The 21948-nt window shown below is 48.4% G+C and overlaps 1 protein-coding gene across 9 annotated transcripts in view; it reads right to left on the bottom strand.

Annotated features, from left to right (window-relative positions):
• The window catches only part of LOC120219876 (regucalcin), a 175570-nt gene that overhangs the window by 29519 nt on the left and 124103 nt on the right, over positions 1 to 21948 (bottom strand). For 8 of the 9 annotated variants that reach the window (XM_039216770.1, XM_039216771.1, XM_039216769.1 and 5 more), the window contains 2 exons: positions 10176 to 10646; positions 8643 to 8760 (listed from right to left, as the gene is read on the bottom strand). In XM_039216770.1, the coding sequence (XP_039072701.1) occupies positions 8643 to 8760; positions 10176 to 10646 (589 nt within the window). Of the gene's footprint in view, positions 1 to 4768; positions 6616 to 8642; positions 8761 to 10175; positions 10647 to 21948 lie in introns of those variants that run through there. The other variant, XM_039216767.1, reaches the window with a different exon arrangement.

Here is a 21948-nt window from a genome sequence, read left to right as displayed (position 1 = left end):
CACTCCTCTGTGCCATAGCGCGTTAGCTTCCTATTTCTGCTGTCACAACTTACCACGCATTTGGTGGCTTAAAGCAATACAGATTTAGTCTCTTATCGTTCCGTTCGTCAGAAGTCTAAGGTCATGGCGTACGCAGGGCTAGTCTCCTTCTGGGGGCCTTAGGAGAGACTTCCTTTCCTTTCTTTTTGCAGTTTCTAGAGGCCACCTGCATTCTTTGGCTCATGGGCTTTTTTTTAAAAAGGTAAAAAAAAATGTTTATTTATATTGAGAGAGAGAAAGAGAGATTGCAAGTGGGGAAGCGGCAGAGAGAGTCCTAAGCAGGCTCCACGCAGCCAGCTCACAGCCTGCCGTGAGGCTCGATCCCATGGACTGTGGCATCATGACCCGAGCCGAGATCAAGAGATGGCCACTTAGGGGCGCCTGGGTGGCTCAGTCGGTTGAGCGTCTGACTTCAGCTCAGGTCATGATCTCACGGTTCGTGGGTTCAAGCCCAGCATCGGGCTCTGTGCTGACAGCTCAGAGCCTGGAGCCTGTCTTCAGATTCTGGGTCTCCCTCTCTCTGACCCTCCCCTGCTCACGCTGTCTCTCCCTCTCTCAAAAAGAAATAAATCAAAAAATTAATAAGAGTCGGCCACTTAACCGACGGAGCCCCCCAGGCGCCCAGGCTCATGGCCTTTCTTAGCATCACTCCGACGACCATCTGCTTCCAGTGTCACATCCCCTGCTGCGGCCTTCTCTTACAATCGCCCTTGTGATTATACTGGTGGGTCCCATCTGGACCCTCAAGGATCATCTCCCCACCTCAGGGCCTCCACCTTAATTATATCTGCGAAGTCCCTGTCGCCATACAAGGTAACACAAGTCACCGGCGTTAGGGATTAGGATGTGGCCATCTTCGGGGAGCCAGTATATCTAGCCTACCAATCTCAGTCATGGGGCAAGTCCACCGGGTCCTAGTGCCACCGTGAGGCCGGGCCTGTCCAGGTTGGTGTGAATGTTCTTGCTCTTCAGACGGGAGGCCCGGAACGGTCTGCCTTTGTGTCAGATGCCTAGTTCCGGTCCAAGGGTCTCTGTCCAGTGGAACAGAGCTCCGCGCGATTAACCCCTAACTCAGGTCGCTTTCTTTAGGGCGAAGCGGAGAAGGAGCACTTAAAGAAGGGGCTTGGGGCAGAGGGTCCAGCAAAATGGCCAAGAGTAAGAGCAGTAGAGGCGACCTCACGGGCTCTAGCCCCAGTCCTGCTGTTCGCGGGCTGGGGAACCTTGGAGAGCTCCCGGAGCCGCCCGGCCTGCCTTCACGGGGCTCAAAGGGAGCGAATACTATCGCCTACACACGGCTGTCAGAACCAACTCTAAGGTAGTGCGTGTTTGATCAGCAAAGGGGCTGACATAGTTGAGGGCTCAGTGAATACTGCCATTCTTAGTATTTGAAGGCTTGGCTGGTCCCAAACAAGTGTCCCGGCCGGTCCTGCCCATGGCTTTGGTCTTGGCTGGCTTCCCTAAGGGCCCCACGTGGCTGTCTTGAAACTGACATTCAGCCAGGTCTTTGCCAGTGTGCTTCTCAGTCCATCTGTGAGGACTGGGGGTGGGGGGTGGGGGGGGGGACGGGGACCCTGGCACACCTTCAGCCCTGAGGATGCGGACGGTCCTGTTCCACCTCGTTCGTGGCCATCCCTGTGGGAAAACCCGACTGGTGGAAACTGCAGCATGGCCACAGCACTGCATGTAGGCAGGCGCGGTCATCGCCGTTGCTGGTTTCACCCCCGTGGCCACCAGCCTGCAGGGCTGGAGGAGGGAGGGGGGCGGAATCCCCTAGAGACCCTGTCTTAGAAATCAATGAGGGAGAGTGGGGGTGGAAAGACGTCTGCCGCCAGGACCCAGTGCCCACGCGGGAGTAAGTGCATCACGTGCTCTCCTCCAAGCAGCTCAAAGCTCTGAAGCATGAACTGCCCGACCGGAAGTGCCTTTCTTTCTCGAAGCCAGGGGGACTTATGCAAGGAGTGTATCGTTTTCAGGATGTCAGCAGTTCTTAGCGTGAACGTGTTTTATCGGGTGAGGAAGGACGGGGAAAGAGCAAGCCCCACCTGCGTGTGGGACTTCCGGAAGCGGCTTCACTGCCGCGCGGCAACACTTGGGAAGGTAATGGTGACTGGAAGGCGGTTCTGCGAGTGGTTTCCACACTCCAAGAACTTGCCCTGATGAGTGGAGGGCTTGACCGGCCCAACTCCACCCTCTGGCTCGTTTATACCCCGACCTTCACTGAGAGGAGATGGAATTGAGAAGGTGGGGAAGGGGTGGGGAGAGGAGGGGTGTTTGAAGCTCGGGGTGTCCAGGCCTTGAGGCTGGAATGCCTGCATCCAAAGCCACCTCGGCGGGACGAGGGCTGCTTGGTGCCCCGGCAATTCCCTCGGAGGGGTTCACTATTTAGGGGGCTTCAGGTCGAAGACCGTGTCGGTGACAGAGCAGGGCAGGGGACAGTGGTCTGGGTCTTGAGCCTCCCCCCCACCTCAACTCATTTCAAGGACGACTATCCTCATGGCTCAGGCCACACAGTGTGTTCCCATCCACGGAGTAAAGCCCCCTTTACAAAGAGCTCCCTGCGGGCGAGGGACAGCCTGGGGGGCAGGCCTCTATCAGCCGAGAGTGATTTAAAAAAAAAAAATCAAGACATCATTGCTGCTTTCCATAAAACCTGGAAACAGCTGAATTAACCCTGCGGGACTCTACTAGACATTTCTTATAAATAAGGTGAGTTTTTGGAAAATATCACGGGGCAAGCACGGACTTAACCCTGTCAAGGATTTTTCCTCAGTTCCAAGGGTCAGCAGTCACGTTGAGGGCTGTAAAGCCCAGGAAGTGGGGCGGGGTGGGGGGGGGAACCCAGGACAACGCATCGTCTGTTTCTCTCTCAATTTAAAAGTTTCTTCACCACAAAGGCTTCATCTCCCACTGGGAGTACAGACCCAAAGCTTTTGTTGGTGACGACAGAGTACATTTGTAGTTTTGGTTCTCCACCGCCTTGCCTAACAATGTACTGAGTCAAAAGGGTTAGTTAGCCATTAATGAGACAGAGAGATGGGGGGAGAGAAACCACCCTAGCTCTTAACTATCTTCGCTACTGATTTACCCAGTGACCTTTAGCCAAGTCCATTTCTCAAAACATCATGAAAATGTGCTTCAGCGCCCCCAAAGTCCCCCCGTGACACTCCATAACCCGCATCACATTCGTATGCTCACATGACTCCAAGCAGAATGACGATCGTCAAGAGTGTACAGTTAAGTGATGTCTGAGCCAAGCCTTCTGGACTCTGACTTTAGAGAGGATCCACTTCCTTGGAGATTTTAAATGATGGTTTTGTCTTATTAGCCTGGTGAAATCATGATTTTAGGGTAGAGTCCAAGGTCCCCGAGTTCTCTTTGGTCCCCAAAGACATTCATGACATGAGTCATGAATCTGTGCTTCTAAACACCTGACTCCGACTCCTCCGCTCTTCCCCCCCCGCCGCCACCTGTTGTTTAACAAATACGATTTTTTAAATATAAGAAGAACACATGTAAGATTTTTCTAAAACCCGCATGCCAAATTAAGAAATTACCACACTCGCAGTAGTTAACAGTTTTCATAATTTAATGAAAAAGTATTGGTAAAAAGGTGACATTTGGAAAAAGACTGAATTTGTCTTGGAAAACTGGACTATATAAGACAAAATGAAAACAAAAATTAACAAAAGAAGGTTAAGAGGTAATACTTCAAACAACAGCAAAATGTAGCAAATACATTTTGGGGAAATTGAAATTTACACAACTGAAGGCTCCTTCATTTACTTAGGAAAATCCTGTAAAAATATTACAACTATATCTCCCTGACTGAAGTTATTTTTGTCAATCCTCTCCCCATGGCATCACATCTGGAATTTGGCTGAAGCGCTTTTTCAACGTTTGCTTTTCCTCGCACTCAACTCAGAACCAAAAGGCATGAAAGCGCTCGGGCTTGGGGACTGGCCTCGAGCAGACAGAAGGCTGTGACAGCAGAGCCCCGCCAGCTCTGCATGGGCGGGAAGGTGTCAGATTTGCGCCCAGCCCAGCGGAGCTCGGCGCTTTGGGGGGGGGGGGAAGCACAGACACCCAGTGTGACACGGGAGGAAGGCTCTTCCTCGCGCGGACAGCTCTTAGCCGGTTCCATTCGAACGGAACGCGTGTTCGCATGTGCACATGGGCGTACAAGACACATTCTCAAGGTGTGCCACAGGGGAGCAAAATACAGAAGTTTTCCAAAAAGGAGGCAACAACAACAAGAACCACGGCCAGAGGCTAGGGGGTCCCGGCCCGCCCTCACCGCCTGGCCGGCCACCAGCTTTAAAGATCTACCCGAGGCTGCTTTTTGTCTGCAAATTCCCACTCCGCTTTCCCAAACTAGAAGAAAGAGAATAGTAATTTAAGGCTAAGAAGAAGAGAGAGCAGAGAAGTAGAGTCGGCTTCACATTTTAAAAAACTGTAACCTTTCCCCCTTCTTTTAAATGGGAAGCAGACATGTTTTATCCCCCCCTCCCCCAACGTAATTATTCTCTTCCTCCCACAAATTATTCAAGGCTGATGGTTTGGGAACAGGGTATAAGCAACTTCTGAAAAACGGCTCCAGCCTTTTTGTTGGGGGAATTGCCTCGGATTCAAAGTTGGTACAAAGCTAAATTATATCCATGTGTTAAACACACGCTCTCAAATTCTGTTTGACAATAAAAATCTGTTTCAAAATTAAAGCAGGTAAGAATACTTAACCTCTGTGCATTTTACTATATCTTAATTATACCTCAATAAAAACTTTATAAACATTAAAGCAGGTGTACAAAAAACTGTCAGCCAAACTTATTTAAGTCAAACTGATCTGAAAACAAGAACACAAAAACCCTGACCTGGTACAAATCCTCCGGAATTGGTCTCACTCTGGGAAAGGCTCTGGGATCCCTCACAAAAGCTTAAGTGGACTCGGAGCATCTTCCTCGGAAGCAGTACTCGTTTGTACCTCTGTAAACACTATCCACAAGTTAGCCTCTTACACTTATTAGACGGGCCAAGTAGTTACAAGTGCGCCCCCGACCAGCAAGTCTAGGAACAGGCACTGGACACGTTAGAAGCATCGGGAGTATTGACTTGGTAGGTAAGATACTGCGAGACGAGCTCAACCTCGGGTGGAGCCAAGGAAGAGGGTAGTGAATCTGACAGTATCTGGGATGCTGGTCCCTGGGCTGTCCCTGAAGCGGGTTTCCAGACACCAATGGAGTTAGACACGTCCTACAGACAGGAGCTGTGGGAGGCCACAGGCCGTAGCTTCAAAAGTAAGTAGTTTTAGTGTCTGATAATCACGGTCTCTTGCAAATGCTAAGAATGCAAGGACTCTTAATACGTATGTGCGTCAGCGAGCTGCTAGGACTGGAGAGCTGTCCCAATGGATTTACTGAGCAAGTAATCTGGGCCCAGCTGTTCTCAACAGCCTCTGGCAGAAAAACTTCTGGACAATATGTAATTCCTAGAATGTGCTTATGAAAAGTAGGCTTGAAACAATCTCAAAAACCGCAAGCCAGCTCAACGTGGAGCTGGGTTACTCGGTCACTACACTTCCTCCTAAAGTACACTAGAATCCTTTGGGTGTGGGGCTTGCCCCGGTGGACGGGGCAAAGGCAAAGCCTGAGCTATTCTTGCAGGGCTCCGATCACCTCTGCGTTGAGCTGTGGGAAAGGGGATGCGACTTGCTTTTACCGTGGCAATCCCGCCGAGAGTCGGGGGGGGGGTTTTCCCTGTCTGAGCTCACTCTCCGTACCCTGACTTTCTCTCTGGTCCCATCGCTCTCTGCTTCTGAATCACTCAGCTCCAAATCAGGGCAATAGCCATCGTTTTCCTGATACGGAGCTCTGCCTGCAGCCCGCCTGACAAGCTGCTTGCCCCACAGCTGCTCCTTGGGGGTGATGCTCTTGGCTGGCTTCACGCAACACTGCAGGTCCTCTGTGGTCCTCGCCCACCTGTTGGTGGCCTCCTTAAAGGACCTGCTGAAGTGTTCCATGGTAGACTTTCGAAAGGTGCCCTGACCGGCCAAGTGGGAGCTGAGCATGGACTCCTGGCCACAGAACACCTCGCTTGAGCTGTCCTTTTGGGTGGCATCTCCAGACCAGCCGCCCTCCAGGCCGTTGGATCTGGCAAGCTTGGAGGTAGACTGACTTTTCCCATTCCCGATGGAAGCCTGTCCGTGCAGGGCAGCCTGAAGTGCCAGAGGCTTTCCCAGTGACTGGCCGTGATAGAACTCCGGAGATGGAGTTCTCCAAGCAGGACTGGGATCCCGTGCTTCACTCCTAGAGTGGCTGAGACTGGCCAGCAGACGGTTACTCTTGCTTTCTAGAGGATGTCTCGGGTATGATTTTGTTCTCATTTCTAGTGACCCCTGAGGCACCTGCATGCCCCTTAGACTGGGAACAGGGGGGCTGCTGGCAGCAGAGAGGGCTTCGTGATCAGGCTCCGTGGAGCTGTTTCTGCAGTCTTCCGGGGCCGATCTAGGCATTTTTAACTTTAAGGTAATTCTTGGCGGTGGGTAGAACAATGAGTTTTCTAGTGTACTTGTCAAAGGAAGTCCTGAGATCAAAAAGACAGACTCATTTTAACAATCGATTTAAATAACGGCGTGTATGCTTATTATGGCCGTGAGTTCGCACACCCGCTCTCTGAGACCTCTAACGGGCTCCCCGACTTTCATGTGTATGTGCATCTTGGGACAGAAGCTGGAGCGGCCGAACCAGGGGTTGTGTGTGTGTGTGTGTGGGGGGGGGTTCTTCAGGTGGGAAACTCCACGAAGCCCCTGCTGGTAGTGTGGCTCTCAGTCTCCTCACCTCTGCCCTCCCAGGCTGTAAAATGATCACAAAGACTAGTGTGCCACCTCCTATACCCCTATCTCACCCCCGGCACGTCCGAAAAGAACGTCACCAGCAGTGGTTTGGAAGAGTGTCTCCCTATCTGGGTATCTGCGTGCGTGCATGTGCGGGTGCTGCACAGGCTTGGGAAGACATGTCAGACCCTACCCTCTGATCTCTCCTGCCCTTCCTGAAAAGTCAAATCTAAACCCTCAGGAACCCAGCATAAATTTTGGTGGATGAAGAGCATGTGAATACGGGTTTTTAACCTCGCAGCAGCAAAGATGGCAGTGGGTGGTTCTCATGTATTTTACGTCTGCAACCTCAAGCAATCTCCTCACTGTGAACGAGCACCACTGGGGGGCAGGGTTTGCGGTGGCAAGGCCAGCAGGGAAGAATCATGACATTCCTGCCGGTGGCCTGCTTTGCGCCTGGCCTGGGAGTCTGGCAATCAGTTACCTGGTTCTGTCTTCCTACGACCACATTTAGAACAGATCTTCCTCTATTACTTTGGGTGCTCTGAAATTAAAAAAGTATTTCTAAATAATTCCTCCTTGCATAGGGGCTTAACCCTTCCCCGCAGGAGGGGGATGAGAAAGTGGCACCTGGGCAACATGGGTTCCATAAGGGTGCGTGGGGAGTGCTTACAGCCCCGTCTCACTGCCACCTGCACATACCACAGGCAGTTACGGGGCTGGCGGCCACCACTCAGGAGCCGTGTGGCTTAGGGGACAATCTCCCTGGCACACCAGGGACCCTCCCTGCCGTCCTCTGGCTTCGTCTTGCCCGTCACGGTGCCCTTGTGGCTGAGCAGCCCTGCCACCTCCTGTTACAGCAATCTGCTGTGACCCGTGATCCTTACAAACACCCCAGCGCCTCTGACGCCTACCTGACACCTCGTTTCTGGGTGTCTCCCTCACTCTATGGCTGCCCCCTGGCTGGAGCCGGATTCTGTGCAGCCCTGCACAGTGACTCCTGGCTGCCCAGGCTCTGCCACCAACCCCTGTATCAAATGAGGTAAAGGAGGGTTACAGAGGTCCCTGAATGGGACTGTCATTGCCGCTGGGCTTAGGGCACTGGAATTATGCTCTCCTGTCTCTCTCATCAAGTGTGCAGGGACCCTGTCTTGCGGACTGCCCTGCTTCCTAGCTTAGTTCTCGGTCTACAGTAGGTGCTCAACAAGTATGAGTAAGTAAGAGACAGAACCCAATCTCCCGACTACTGGCTAAGGTTTTAACAACACATGGTTAAGATGAGGGATCCTAGAGTTCAATGTTTTCTGGAAACTCTGTCCTATGGTATTGATTTCTAAGTGAATCTGATGGTTACCAAAGAGTTCATGGCTTTAACTGGCGGCCCCTATACCTGTCTGACACCAAGACAACCTGCCTGAGACCTGCAAGGGCCCCCTGCCCTACCCTGGGATTTGTTGCCTCATGAGCTGACAGGGAAATGGGCCGTGTTGTATCGGGGCTGGACCAGGGCAAATGAGATATTTGACAAGAATTTTAAAAGATTTTAAAGTAAAACAATTGACGCAGAGTTTAAATGGTTAAAATAGGATGAAACCAGAGCCTATGTATTTCTTAGGGCTTTTTTTCTTTTTTTAAAGTAGGCGCCAAGCCCAGGGCGGAGCCCAGTGTGGGCTTGAACTCATGACCTTGAGAAGGAGACCTGCGCTGAGGTGAAGAGTCAGACGCTTAACCTGCTGAGCCACCCAGGTGCCCCCGGGCATCTTTAATGTAAGGTTACCTGCGGCCATTTCCTGGTTAAGAAGCTGGACTTGCAAACCGAAGATCTGTTCCTGTACTTTGTTTTGGGACAGTTTCAGCTTCTCCCGCCTGCTTATCATGTAGCACAGATTTCGCACCTGAAAGCCCAATCCCCAGCAAATAAGAGATTTTTGTCACGTAACGGAAACCTGACCATTGAAATCGCGTAGCCAAAATTAACACAACTAAAATCAAGTGGGGCGCAGGGGCGGCGAGGAGAGGCTACAACGCCTGGGCAGCCCTACCGAGAGCCCCTCCGCAGGGCCTCACGCGGCCTGGTCCGGCACGGGGCCGTGGTGCTCAGGTGGATCGGCAGCACGAGCAACACGCTTCTGGGCCACCTCCTGAGACCTCCACTCCCCGTGGCATGACGGGCTCGGGGTTTACCTGCACAGCCACGCTGGGAAGGGAAGACCCGGTGACGATGTGGCATCACCCAGCCTTCCCTTTAAATCCCTGAACAGAGCAGCGGCAGCGCTGGGCCCACAGGATAAAGGTCTGCTGCACAGACTGACGGTGGCTTTCTTGCCCACGCCTCCAGCTCAGCCAAGTCTCGAGAGCCACAAGGGTGCAACCCACATGCTCCCATATGTCCCACCCCACCTAGACCAGTCACCCCACCGTTCTGTGCCCCGGTTTAGTCATCTGTAAACAGGGCTAACAACACAGGCACGGCAGGGTTAAATGAGTTAATATTTATGAAAGGCCTAGAAGAGTGCTGCCACATAGTAAGTGCTACAGATGTGAGAGCTTAATTTTACAAAGGGAGCCAAATCTGTTCCCTTCCAGATTCTGGTAGCAGAGAGAAAAAAAACAAGCCATCTCTATAATTATACTTGATTATAAACTTCTCGAGGGTAAACACAGGGCCCAATGTATCTCTGAATCAGTGAGTTAAACTGAATTATCTGGTGTGGAGGCTCTCAGCCAGAGGCAACTGTGGTCCCCCAGGGAGCATTTGGTGATCCGGAACCATTTTCCATTGTCATTAATTGGGTATGTGTGGGGAGGGGTATGTGCTACTGGGTAGAGGCCAGAGACGCTGCTGAGCATCTTCCAGTGTTCCCCACAACAAAGGACAGTCCACTCCCCCCCCACAGCAAAGAACTGTCCAGCCCAAGATGTCAGTAGTGCCGAGTTCGAGAAACCGTGATCTAGCTCTTTCCTCAACAAAATCCAGTCTTTCCTCAGCCCACAGTCTCATGTGTCAGTAAAATAGAGCTGAGCCAATTTAGGCTCAATGGTGAATAAAAATTAAACTGAATGAAAATTTATTTCAGATCGAAGCTTCCTAAGATGTAAGTGAGGGTGCCCCAATTCCCTTGGAAGTGCCTGATAGAAATGTAAACAGAGCCCAACGTTCGGGGCCACAATGCCGTTAGAAGACAAGCCAGGACACAGAAGCCCACACTATAAAGGAGCTGACCTTTAAAAACCAAAACAAAACGGGAAGTGGGGCCTCTGGCTCTATGCAGCCTGAGGCCTAAACCGCGCCCACAGCCGGTCACCTTACCCTCTCTAGGTCTTGCCTCAGATGCATGAACATTCTCATGCGAGTGTGAATACTCTCCTCTTTCGGCTGCACCAGGCCGTTTTCTTCGTCCTGCCTTGGAGGAAATAATGGCTTATTGAAGTTACTTTTCCGCTTTAGTTTCCAGTAGTTGTAGATAAAGTCCACAGTGAGCGTGGGCAGCCCCAGTTCTGTGGCCACATCTTCCACGCGGACCAGGGTATAGAACTCCTCCTCTAGCTCCCGAAGCTTCTGTGCCCGCAGGCTGATTTTTTCACTTTTGGCCTGGCTCTGCTCTGTAGCCCTGTGCATGGGGTACTCGGCCTCCCTGAGCTTCTGCCTAGTTTGGCTGTGCTTGAGGCAGTATGACTTGAACTTCACTTCGTCCCCCTCATCTAGGGTGGTCTTCATTTCCAGGCTGTGCTCAAAAGCACAGGTGACGTGGAAGGCAGTGATGCAGCTTTTCACAGAGCACTGTGGGAAGAAAAGTCGTGTTAAGGCAGCAGGGCTGGGGGTGGGGCGGGGGAGAGGGAACCCTATACCCCTGGGCTTAATGTGAAAGCTTGCAGGAAGCAAAGGCAAGGCAGGGAGAAAACTGGCCCCAAATGGACTATGACAGATGCTTTACAGGTAACCCAGGACATCGGCTTGCATAGAAAACAGAACAGAGGCAAAAATAAATAAATAAATAAATAAATAAATTCAAGTGCCCCTTTAGCTCAGGCCTGAAATTTTTCTGAGAAGTCTTCCTCGGCCCCTGTGAAGAGTCATGCTGTCCCTTCTCTGTGGCCCTCACGTCACCTTATTATATGCTTCTACAGTAGTACTTTTTTACACTGTACCTACAGTAAAGTGGCAGAACCCTGGCCAGAGTTCTTAAAGACAGAAGCTGTGTCATTCATCTTTGCATGGCCATCAACTATGGAACGAGCATGTGCTCAAGAAATGCGTGTAAACAAAAGAAAAAATGAAGTCAATGTTGCTGCCAGAGCGTCTACTGGTTCTAAAACGGTCCCAGGAACTCCACTATCTAAGTAAGTTAACTTCTTGAAATTGTTCTTATAGAGCTGTGCTGTCTAACATGGTAGCCAACTTGCCATGAGTAGCTCTTTAAATGTAATTTAATTACACATACAACATGTATGTGTAATTGGGGCGCTTGGGTGGCTCAGCCGGTTAAATATCCGACTCTTGATTTCAGCTCATGTCATGATCTCACTGTTCGGGAGTTTGAGCCCCGTGTTGGGCTCTATGCTGACAGTGCAGAGCCTGCTTGGGATTCTCTCTCTCCCTCTTTCTCTGCCCCTCCCCACTTTCGAGAGTGCATGTATGTGCACTTTCTCTCTCTCTCTCAAAATAAGCTTAAAAAAAAAATGGAGGGGTGCCTGGATGGCTCAGTCGGTTAAGCATCTGACTTCAGCTCAGGTCATGATCTCACGGTTTGTGGGTTCGGGCCCCACGTCAGGCTCTGTGCTGACTGCCAGCTCAGAGCCTGGAGCCTGCTTCTAATTCTGTGTCACCCTCTCTCCCTCTGACCCTCCCCTGCTCACGCTGTCTCTCTCTCTCAAAAATAAAAAAAACATTAAAAAATTAAAAAAAAATTAAAATGGTATACAATTAAACATTCAATTCCTCAGCCACCCCAGCCACATTTCAATCATACTGGACACTGGAGACTTCCATCGCTCCAGAAAGTTCTATGGGACATCAGGGCTACCAACAATCTGAAATCAAGTTTATAATATTCTGCCATTCATAGATGCAACACGTTTGTTAAGTATCACTCCGTAGCATGCACTGAGGATTCAGTTACAGGGCGACAGAGCAGGAAGAACCTGGCCCATGACGGCTGTACTCCTGTGCTTTAGTCAGTCTCCACTATCACTGGTCACGGTTACAGTGCTACAGCTTTCCATCCAAAGATTTTAAATACATGGGAGAGAAAGCAGTGGAGGATCAGTTTCTAAAAACAGTGGGGAATTCCCACGGTGAAAACCACGTCTCAACTCTTCTGCAAGCCTGAATCTGGAGGGCCACTGCCAAATTAACTATACGTTGGGCTCAGATACAAATAAAGACTAACAAATGCAAAACTGACTGGTCTCCTTCTCATAGACGGAGAAATTCAGCATCTAAGAGGATGCTGGCAACCATCAAAGCTTTAATGGAGGCAGATTCCATTTAAGCTAATTTTACAGGATAAAGAATTGCAGAGATGAAATATGATCCTAAGATCATCTTATCCAGCACCCCATTTATTACTGCTTGTATGTGCGCCTCTGGAGTCCCTGGTTTTCTCCCTCCACTGCCCTGCCCCCCAACTCTTTCAAGACTTTTCAAGTAAATGGTAATCTAGCCACTTGAACTGCATCCCTAAGACAGCCCACCCCAGCTTCAGGCAGTTCTATTGGAAGAGACTGTTACCTTACACTGAAATCTGTATCCTTAAAATGTCCACGTATTTGAAAAAAGTCTTATGATCATGAGGATGATGAAAGCCAAAAATGTACTTTCATTTGGGTACCTTGTGTTATCACTTGGCTAAGAGACTAGCCAGTCATTTAAAAAACAAGAAGCAAAAGGCATTCTTTGCAGAAGATTAAAAGTGTTGGGCATAGCGCTCTTTCGCTGTTTAGTAACCGACAAAAATGTGGGAAGGGAAAGCAAAAGGCCTGTGTCCTATGCAAGGGGATGAACGTGTAACATAAAAGTACCACTGACTGGAAGCTAAAAACAGATCATGTCTCTCAGGTCACATTTATAGACTGTGGAGACAGAAATATAAATTAGTCAAAATAAAAGATGACACACAAATAAGAACTGGGAGCTTGGATGAAAAAATGGAATAGGTCCTTAGGAAACTCTGCCATAAATCCATTTAGTCACCAAAAAGGTCATTCTATGATGTTTACAGCCGAAGGTCGATACGTTTTGGTGGTAAAAGACAAATGCCAACCAAGTTTTGGAGCCAATCAGATACCTATTTACCTTTTTCCAAAAACATACCCTTGGAATATTCTAGTAAACAAAATGCCTTTATATACATCCATTTCTATTGTAACCACTTAGGGTGACAGAGAAGGTATATATTATGCCCCTTAAAATAACAGCTTTATTGAGATACAGTTTGTGGGCCATAAAGCTCACGGATTTTAAGTATACACTTCAATGGTTTCAGTATGTTTACAGAGGTTTGCAAGCGTCACCACTGCGTAATTCCAGTACGTTTCCTTTTCTGTTGTTGTTTCAAGTTTTTATCCTAGCACCTTTTCATTACCCCAGAAAAGAAACCTCGCGCTTATCTGCACTCACTTCCTGTTCCCAGCCCCAGTCCTAAGCAACCACTGATCACCTTTGTGTTGCTGTAAGTAGGGCCTATTCTGGACGCGTCATACAGGAGGGATCAGACACGTGTGGCATTTGGTCTGGTTTTTTTCACTCAGCATGTCCTCAAGGTTCCTCAGTGTCATAGCATGTATCAGAATTTCATTCTTTTAAAAATACAGCATGGCGCTCGGGTGGTTTAGTCGGCTAAGCATCCAACTCTTCATTTTGGCTCAGGTCATGGTCTCACGGTTTGTGGGACTGAGCCGTGTGTTAGGCTCTCTGCTGACAGTGAGGAGCCTGCTTGGGATTCTCTCCCCTCCCGCCCCTCCCTCACTTGTGTGTGTGCTCTCCCTCCCTCTCTCTCAAAATACACAAACGTAAAAAAAATTAAAATATGGCCAAACAACATTCCGTGGTAGGAATACGCCACATTTGTTTATCCATTCATCACTCGATGGACATTTGGGTTGGGTTGTTTTCAGTTTTTGGCTGTTATGAAATAATGCTGCTATAAGCATTTCTCTGCAAGTTTCTGTGCGGACATAGGTTTTCATTTCTCTTTGGGAAGGTGCATTAAAGGATGAACCTTGCCCAAAGAAAGGTTTGGCCCTTTGCCCCAGGCTACTAAGAGGTGACCTGTAAGCCTCTGGAATGTCCTGACTTAGAATCTGAGTTGTCTTTGTTTATCTGGGGTTCCTGGACCAGGTCAGATAGTCTCCGCTAACAAAGTGATTTATGGTGGAGGCTTTGAGCCACGTGGTATCAGCCTGACCTCCGGAGGGACTGGGGGCTAAGGTCAGCCATGTGGGTGGTGAGTTGTGTCTAAGTGGCCAACTCCTAACGAAGGCTATGAGCACTGAGACTTGGTGAGAGTCCTTGGTTGGCAATACTCTGTGTATTATCACACGTCACAAGGGGGCAGAAAGCAGCGCTGTCCACAGGACCCATTCGGGGAGGACAAGTGGCAGCCTCGTGCCTGCTCACTCCTGGGCCCCTGCCCTGTGCGCCTCTCTCCCTTGTGTTTGATCTGCAACCTGTGCCTCACTGTGATAAACTGCAACTACCAGCAGAACGGCTTTTCTGAGCTCTGTGAGTCCTAGTGAATTGGGGAACCTGAGGGTGGTCTTGGACACTTAAAGTGGTACACACTTTGAAGTGGAATTGCTAGATCATATGGTAATTCTACATTTAACTTAAAATTTTTAAAAAATATATTTTTCAGTGAGAGAGAGAGAGAGAGAGAGGGAGGGAGGGAGGGGGAGGGGGAGAGAGGGAGACACAGAATCCGAAGCAGGCTCCAGGCTCTGAGCTGTCAGCACAGAGCCCGACACGGGGCTTGCACCCACGAACTGCAAGATCGTGACCTGAGCTGAAGTCGGATACTTAACTGACTGAGCCACCCAGGCACCCCTACATCTAACTTTTTGAGAAAGTGCCGAACTGTTTTCCACAGAAGCTGCACATGTTACATTCCCACCACCAGCAAAGCACAAGGGTTCTGATTTCTCCATTCTTGCCAGTAACTGTTATTGTCTGCCTTAAAAATTTTTTTTCATTTATTAGAGAGAGAGAGAATGGGGGAGGGGCCAGAGGGAGAGAGAATCTTTTTTTTTATTTTAAAAAAAATTTTAAAGTTTATTTATTTATTTTTTAATGTTTTATTTATTTCTAGGAGAGAGAGAGACAGCGTGAGCAGGGGAGGGTCAGAGAGAGAGGGATTCACAGATTGAAACAGGCTCCAGGCTCTGAGCTGGCAGTCAGCATAGAGCCCGACGCGGGGCTCGAACCCACGAACCGCGAGATCATGACCTAAGTGAAAGTCGGACGCTTAACCGACTAAGCCACCCAGGTGCCCCTTAAAGTTTATTTTTATTTTGAGAGAGACACAGAGAGCTGGGGGAGAAGGGCAAAGAGAGGGAGACACAGAATCCCAAGCAGACTCCATGCTGTCAGCACAGAGCCCAATGTGGGGCTCAAACTCATGAACTTTGAGATCATAATCTGAGTGAAAGTCAAGAGTCAGATTCCCAATGGACTGAGACACCCAGGTGCCCCTAATTTTTGAGAGTTTTTTTTGGGGGGGAGAATGAGCACAAGTGAGTGAGGGGCAGAGAGAAAGAGAGAGAAGCAGGGCTCATCCAAAGTGGGGTTTGTGCTCACCTGAAGTGGGGCATGAACTCGCCCAACGGGGAACTTGGACTCATGAACTGTGAGATCATGACCTGAGCCAAAATCAGATGCTTAATGACTGAGCCAGCCAGGCACCAGAGAGAGAGAGAAAGAGAGACAGAGAGAGAGACAGAGACAGACAGACAGAGTCTTAAGCAGGCTCCACGCTCAGTGTGATCCTGTCACCCTGGGACCCTACCAGCTTTTTGAGTATCATCACCCTAATGAGTATGAAGTGGTATTTCACTGTAGTTTATCTATCTTTAAAGGGGGGAAAATAAAAGTTTTCTAGATGTTTTTCAGAAATTGTAGAAATGAGTTAAGAAATATTTTGTCACCCCCAAAAAGAAAACAGCGTGTCCCCCTCACAAGGGGATGACACCTACCTGGAACCCCAAGGACCTGGTGCACACGTCCTCAGCGGGTTCCCGTCCTGCTGCAGGACAGTGTCCATTTGGTTGTCTTTAATCTCCAAGAATCCATGAGCACACAAATGGGTGGGATCACAGCAATCCTGTCAAAACTGTGTCACTGAAACAATGTCACAAATGGTTCAAGCTGGCCTACCAAACCTCCTGCGGCCATTGTGTACCTCAACTCCGGCACCGGCACTGGCCACCAGCCCTTCTCGCCTGTCATCCCTAAGGGTCTGCAAGGTCTGAGGGGAGATGTCATTTCACCGTTACTTAACTTTTCCCATGTTTATATCTGGCCGCCCCCAATAGACAACAAACTCCTGAAGGCAGGGGTCAGAAATGCCTTAAAATAAGAACAGTGTGCACTGACCAAATTTGGAATATGGGTTGAAGGGGGCTTGAACATAAGACATATAAGGACCCCGCAGAAATTCTGGAAAGCTGGCTGTCAGAGGGACTGTGTTCAAAGTCTACGCAAAATCCAGAGCTGTCTGAGGGCATCTCATTTGAACCCAGTCGTTATGATCTGGTTCAGGATTATCAGAAGACTTCATGCTCAGGAGAAAGGGTCTAGCTCCCAGCTATGGAAGCTGTAGTTACCGGCCAGTTTAGACCCCCAAAGCCACCAGTGTTGAATTCTATCCTTCCCCAGGGAATGTTCCGAAATCAAAAGAAGAGAATAGTTGCATGTATTCCCACTGTTGGAAGACAGGAAGAATAAACACAATTCACAGATAGTTAGGAAGTTTCCAGAAGGAGTTAATAAAGCAAAATACCTGAAAAAGGTCACTAATCACAAAGACTCTTAAATAAACTTCCCAAGAACAATGATGCTACTAAAACTTGACCCCTACTGAATTACTGTACTTCGTTACTGTGTTTTCGATTCACATACAGGGAATAAGATGTTAAATTACTAATGAGGTTGGAATTAACTTAACTTAGTGGTGGTTTAAAAGAAAAGAAAAAGGTTTTGGTCTGTTTTCCCACAGGAAAACTAGGTGTCAACCATGGAAAACAAAGGCCATTCTATTAGTACAAGTAAATGTCGGTGGAAAAAATAAACACACTTCAGCAGATCACCTAGAGAGGCAGGGTCTTTAATACAGCCTGCTGCTCACACTGCCCCTCCCCAAACCACAAAGCTACTTGATACCTCTTCTCTCCTCAAACCTCTGGACTTCGCTCTCAGCTGATGATCCTGCTTCCTACCTCAGTGAGGAAATTAAAACAACTGAAAGAGCGCTTCTGCAGATTCCCGTGAACACACCCACCTAATACTGCATCTACGCTCTGCCTTCAAGGCTCTTACCAGGGAAGAACTATCAGTGCTCCTGCCCAAGGCCACCCCCTCAGTCCCACACTTCACCCCACCCTCTCTCACTACTGAAAGCCTCACTCCAGCAGTTTTCCACTCTACTGGATCATTCCCTTTCATGCAAGTCCTATTGGCTGACAAGTATACAGAAGAGATATTTGGTATTTTCCTTTAAGGAAAAGACCTCTTTACACCACTTTTTCAAACTGTTCTTACTCCCCTTCTTTGCCCTGACCTTTGGCAATGTGGCTTTTGCTGTCACTACTGTGGCCTAGACTGTTCCTCCTGACTGCCAATAGACACGTTTGCTAACTTCAGGGGTCAATCTGTAGAGTCCTCGTCTTACTTCAAGAGCATCTAGACACCATGAATCTTTCCCCTCTCCTTGAAATGGTTTCTTCTCTTGGTTTAGAGGCTGCTCCACACTCTTGGTCTTCCTCTGGCCTCCCTGCTGGCTTCCTCTCTATCTCCGCTGCTGCCTCTCCTCACTCTACTGGACACGCCGGAATGCTTCAGGGCTCAGGCCTTTGTACTGTTCTCCTCTCTATCGACATGCACGCGCTCGGCGATCCTACCCAGTCCAGGCTAAAGCCATCTACAGGCCACTGGCTCCCAAATGCACTTCTGCTGTCCAGGACTGCCTCCCACGCTCCACACAGACAACAGCCAGCTTGTCATTTCCACATGATGTCAAGTAGACATCTCAAACATAAATGCCTAAAACTGGACTCAACATCTCTTCCCCCAAATCTGTTCTTCTGCAGATTCCTCCACTCGGTTTAGGGCAACGTCACCCTTCCCACCATTTGGGCCCCAAACTTGGCAGCCTCCCCAATTCCTATCTTTCTCTCACATCTCATATCTGATTCACAGTCAATCCTGTTGGCTCTACCTTCAACATTCACCCAGAATCTTATCACTTTTCATCACCTCCAGGGCTACCACTCCAGTCAAAGCCACCATCCCCTCTCATGGATTACTATAGCAGCCTCCTATCTGCTTTTCCTGTTTCTAACCTTTGCTCCCTAGTCTATTCTAAATACAGCAGCCAGAGCCTATTTTTGTCTTTAACAATTTAAAAAAAAATTGAGAGAGAGACAGAATGTGAGCAGGGGAGGGGCAGAGAGGAGACACAGAATCCCAAGTGGGCTCCAGGCCCCGAGCTGTCAGCACAGAGCCGGAGCTTGAACCCATGAGCCGTGAGATCATGATCTGAGCCAAAGCTGGACGCTTAACTGATGAGCCACTCAGGTGCCCCAGTCTCTTTTTTGTTTTTAACCTTTTACTATGGAAATTTAAAAACCTATATAATAGCATACAGAATACTATAATAACCCCCATATACCCATCATGCAGCTTCAATAACAATGTATGACCAATCCTGTTTCATCCTTCTTTTACCTCCCATAGTACACTGCCCCCTGGATTATTCTGAAGCAAGTACTAGACATCACACTATTCCACAGAGTGAACCCTTAAAAGCAGAAAGCAAATTATGTCACCTGTCTGCTCAAAGCCTGCCAATGGCTCCCCCTTAAACTTAGAGTAAAAACTAAAGTTCCAATAAGGGCCCTGGAAGCCCTACACCGGGGGCTGGCAAACTGGCCCACACACCAAGTGCAGCAGCTATCTGTTTTTGTGTGGTCCAAGAGCTAAGAATGGGAGCTTAGGATGTTTTTACATTTTTAAATGATGTAAGAAAGAAAAATAAGAATATTTTGGGGCGCCTGGGTCAGTCAGTCAGTTAAGCATCTGACTTCAGCTCAGGTCATGACCTCGCAGTTTGTGAGTTTGAGCCCCTCAAAGGGCTCTGTGTTGACAGCTAGCTCAGAGCCTGGAACCTGCTTCCGATTCTGTGTCTCCCTCTCTCTCTGCCCCTCCCCCACCCACACTCTGTGTCTCTAATAAGTAAATATTAAAAAATTAAAAAATAATATTTTATGACATGTGAACCAATATGAAACTTAAATTTTAGAGTCCATAATGTTCTACCGAATAAAGCCACGTTCATTTGCTCAAGGATACTCTGTGGCGGTCTTTGTGCTCAAGGCAGAATTGAGGAGTTGTGTCAGAGACCACATGACCTGCAAAGCCTAAAGTGTTTATTAGCTGGCCATTAGAGCCAAAAAAACCGCCTGCCCTTGCCTTAACCAGTCAAGTCCCCATATGATCTCTCTGACAGTCACACACTCCACTCCAGCCTCGTTGGCCTCTTTCCTGCTGCTCAAATAGGCCAGAGGTACCCCCACCTCAGAGCCTCTGTACTGGCTGATCCCTCTGCCTGGAATATTTTTACCCAAAATATCTGCATTGTTTTCTCTCACCTTCAAGTCTTTTCTCAAATAACCTCTATGAGTCTTACTCTGACCACTCTTTTAAACAAACCTGCAACACATGCCCCCTGCCCCACACTCTCCATCTTCCTACCATACCCTGCATTCTTCCTTTCTATAGCACTTACCATTTTCTAATACACGATTTAATGTCTATTTCTTATTCTCTATTTCTCCCAACTCAAATGTGAGTTCCATGGTACAAGGTTCTTTGTTGGCTCACTGAGAAATCCCAAGTTCCTAGAAGAGTGCCTGGCACACAATTAGGCTCTCAAATATTTGCTGAATAAATGTGATTCCTTATAAGAAAATTAAGAGTCTTAATTTGGTGAGATCTTTACACAGCGCAGAACTCTAAACCCCAATAAAAATAAGAACCATTGCCCTGCAGATGAAAAACTGACTCCATGCTGCCAATTACTAACTATTCTAAAAAAACATCCTTTAAAACAGAAAAGATAGTAGAAAAACGCAGGTACCACAATGAAAGTAAACTAAGGGATATAAATTCAAGGTGCTATTATAAAAGGGCTAATAATAATAAGAACATGGAAAATGTATATTAGAAACAAACCTATGGCACTGTTAAGTATGGATATATTTATTCACTAAGCACTAACTAAGCACTGACAGTGGGCAGGCACTCTCCTCTCTGTGCTAGGGGCAAGCCACGGAAGGATGATGAACAACCTGGGCCCCCAAGGGGCTCACGTAGGAGAAACAACCAGGAGAGAACTTAGGAAAACCTAAACAGGCAACGTATTATGGTAGTAGACCCCATGGGAATAGTTTTCCCTTAAGTTTTTTTTTCCCTTTGTAACTGCTGTAGTTAAACAGTTATCAGTAGGAAAAAGTAAAAAAAAGCAGGACAAAGTATCCAATTCTGTCAGGTATAAAAATGAATTTAAAAAATTAAAAGAATCTTTGGTGCCCATATTGCATTCTTTTAAAAAAATTTTTTTAGGGGCGCCTGGGTGGCTCAGTCGGTTAAGCGTTCAACTTCAGCTCAGGTCATGATCTCACGGTTTGTGGGTTTGAGCCCCGTGTCGGGCTGTGCTGACAGCTAGCTCAGAACCTGGAGCCTGTTTCAGATTCTGTATCGCCCTCTCTCTCTGACCCTCCCCTGCTCATGCTATCTCTCTCTCAGAAATAAATAAAACATTAAAAAAATTGAAAAAATTTTTAAACATTTATTCAGTTTTTGAGGGAGGGGTGAGGGAGGGGGGAGAGAGGGGCAGAGAGAAAGGGAGACAGAGAATTGGAAGCAGGCTCCAGGCTCCGAGCTGTCAGCACAGAGCCTGACATGGGGCTCGAACTTACAAACTGTGAGATCATGACCCTCTGGAGCCGAAGGTGGCCGTTTAACTGCCTGAGCCACCCAGGTGTCCCCATATTGTGTTCTTTTTACTTTTTAAATTTTTAAAAATGTTTTATGTATTTGAGAGAGAGAGAGAGCAAGCACATGACAGCGTGAGCAGGAGAGGGGCAGAGAGAAAGAGAGCTACAGAATCTGAAGTAGGCTCCAGGTTCTGAGCTGTCAGCACAGAGCCTGACACGGGGTTCGAACCCAAGAACCATGAGATCATGACCTGAGCCAAAGTCGGATGCTTTAACTGACTGAGCCACCCAGGCGCCTCCATACTGTGTTCTTTAAATGCCATTTCCCAGTAAATGAACCAGGGTTCTTTGGAGGAGTCGCTGATCCCAGGTCTGTAGCAAGAAATCTACAAGATGAGCCAGACAGCAAGAAACTTCACAAAATACCCAGAGGCACTGTCTGTAAGCTGTAACACCATATGGCCCCTTTTCTGTGAAGAAGCTTAGCAGGCAAATCTAACTCCAACCAGCCTGTAGCTCCTATGCAGCGGGCCTGGGGAGTAGAAGGGTCAACCGTTCTGCCATTCCTGGAGGTAACTGGCCGCTCCTAGTCTCATCAACCACCCTCAATTGCTGCTGTTGGGCACACGAGCTACTACTTCTACTGCACGCAGCTGAATTCCTATGCCCCAGATGGCTCAGAAAACTTTACCTGTACTACCATATGCAACATATGCGCCCGTGAACAGGACTTTCAGGCTTATCCTCCAGGATTTATCTATTCAGATGCATCTTTCCCTACCAAAATGAGCTGTACTTAGTCCAGCAACAGCCATTGGTTAAATCATCCTGGACCCCGGGCCTGGCTGTTTTGGAGTTATGGCTTGTTTCCACCC

Source organism: Hyaena hyaena, unplaced genomic scaffold (genome assembly GCF_003009895.1).
Source record: "Hyaena hyaena isolate Hyena2069 unplaced genomic scaffold, ASM300989v1 scaffold_658, whole genome shotgun sequence".
NCBI lineage: Eukaryota > Metazoa > Chordata > Mammalia > Carnivora > Hyaenidae > Hyaena > Hyaena hyaena.
Note: the sequence above shows the minus strand (reverse complement) of the source record. Positions and strands in the feature narration are given on the sequence as shown.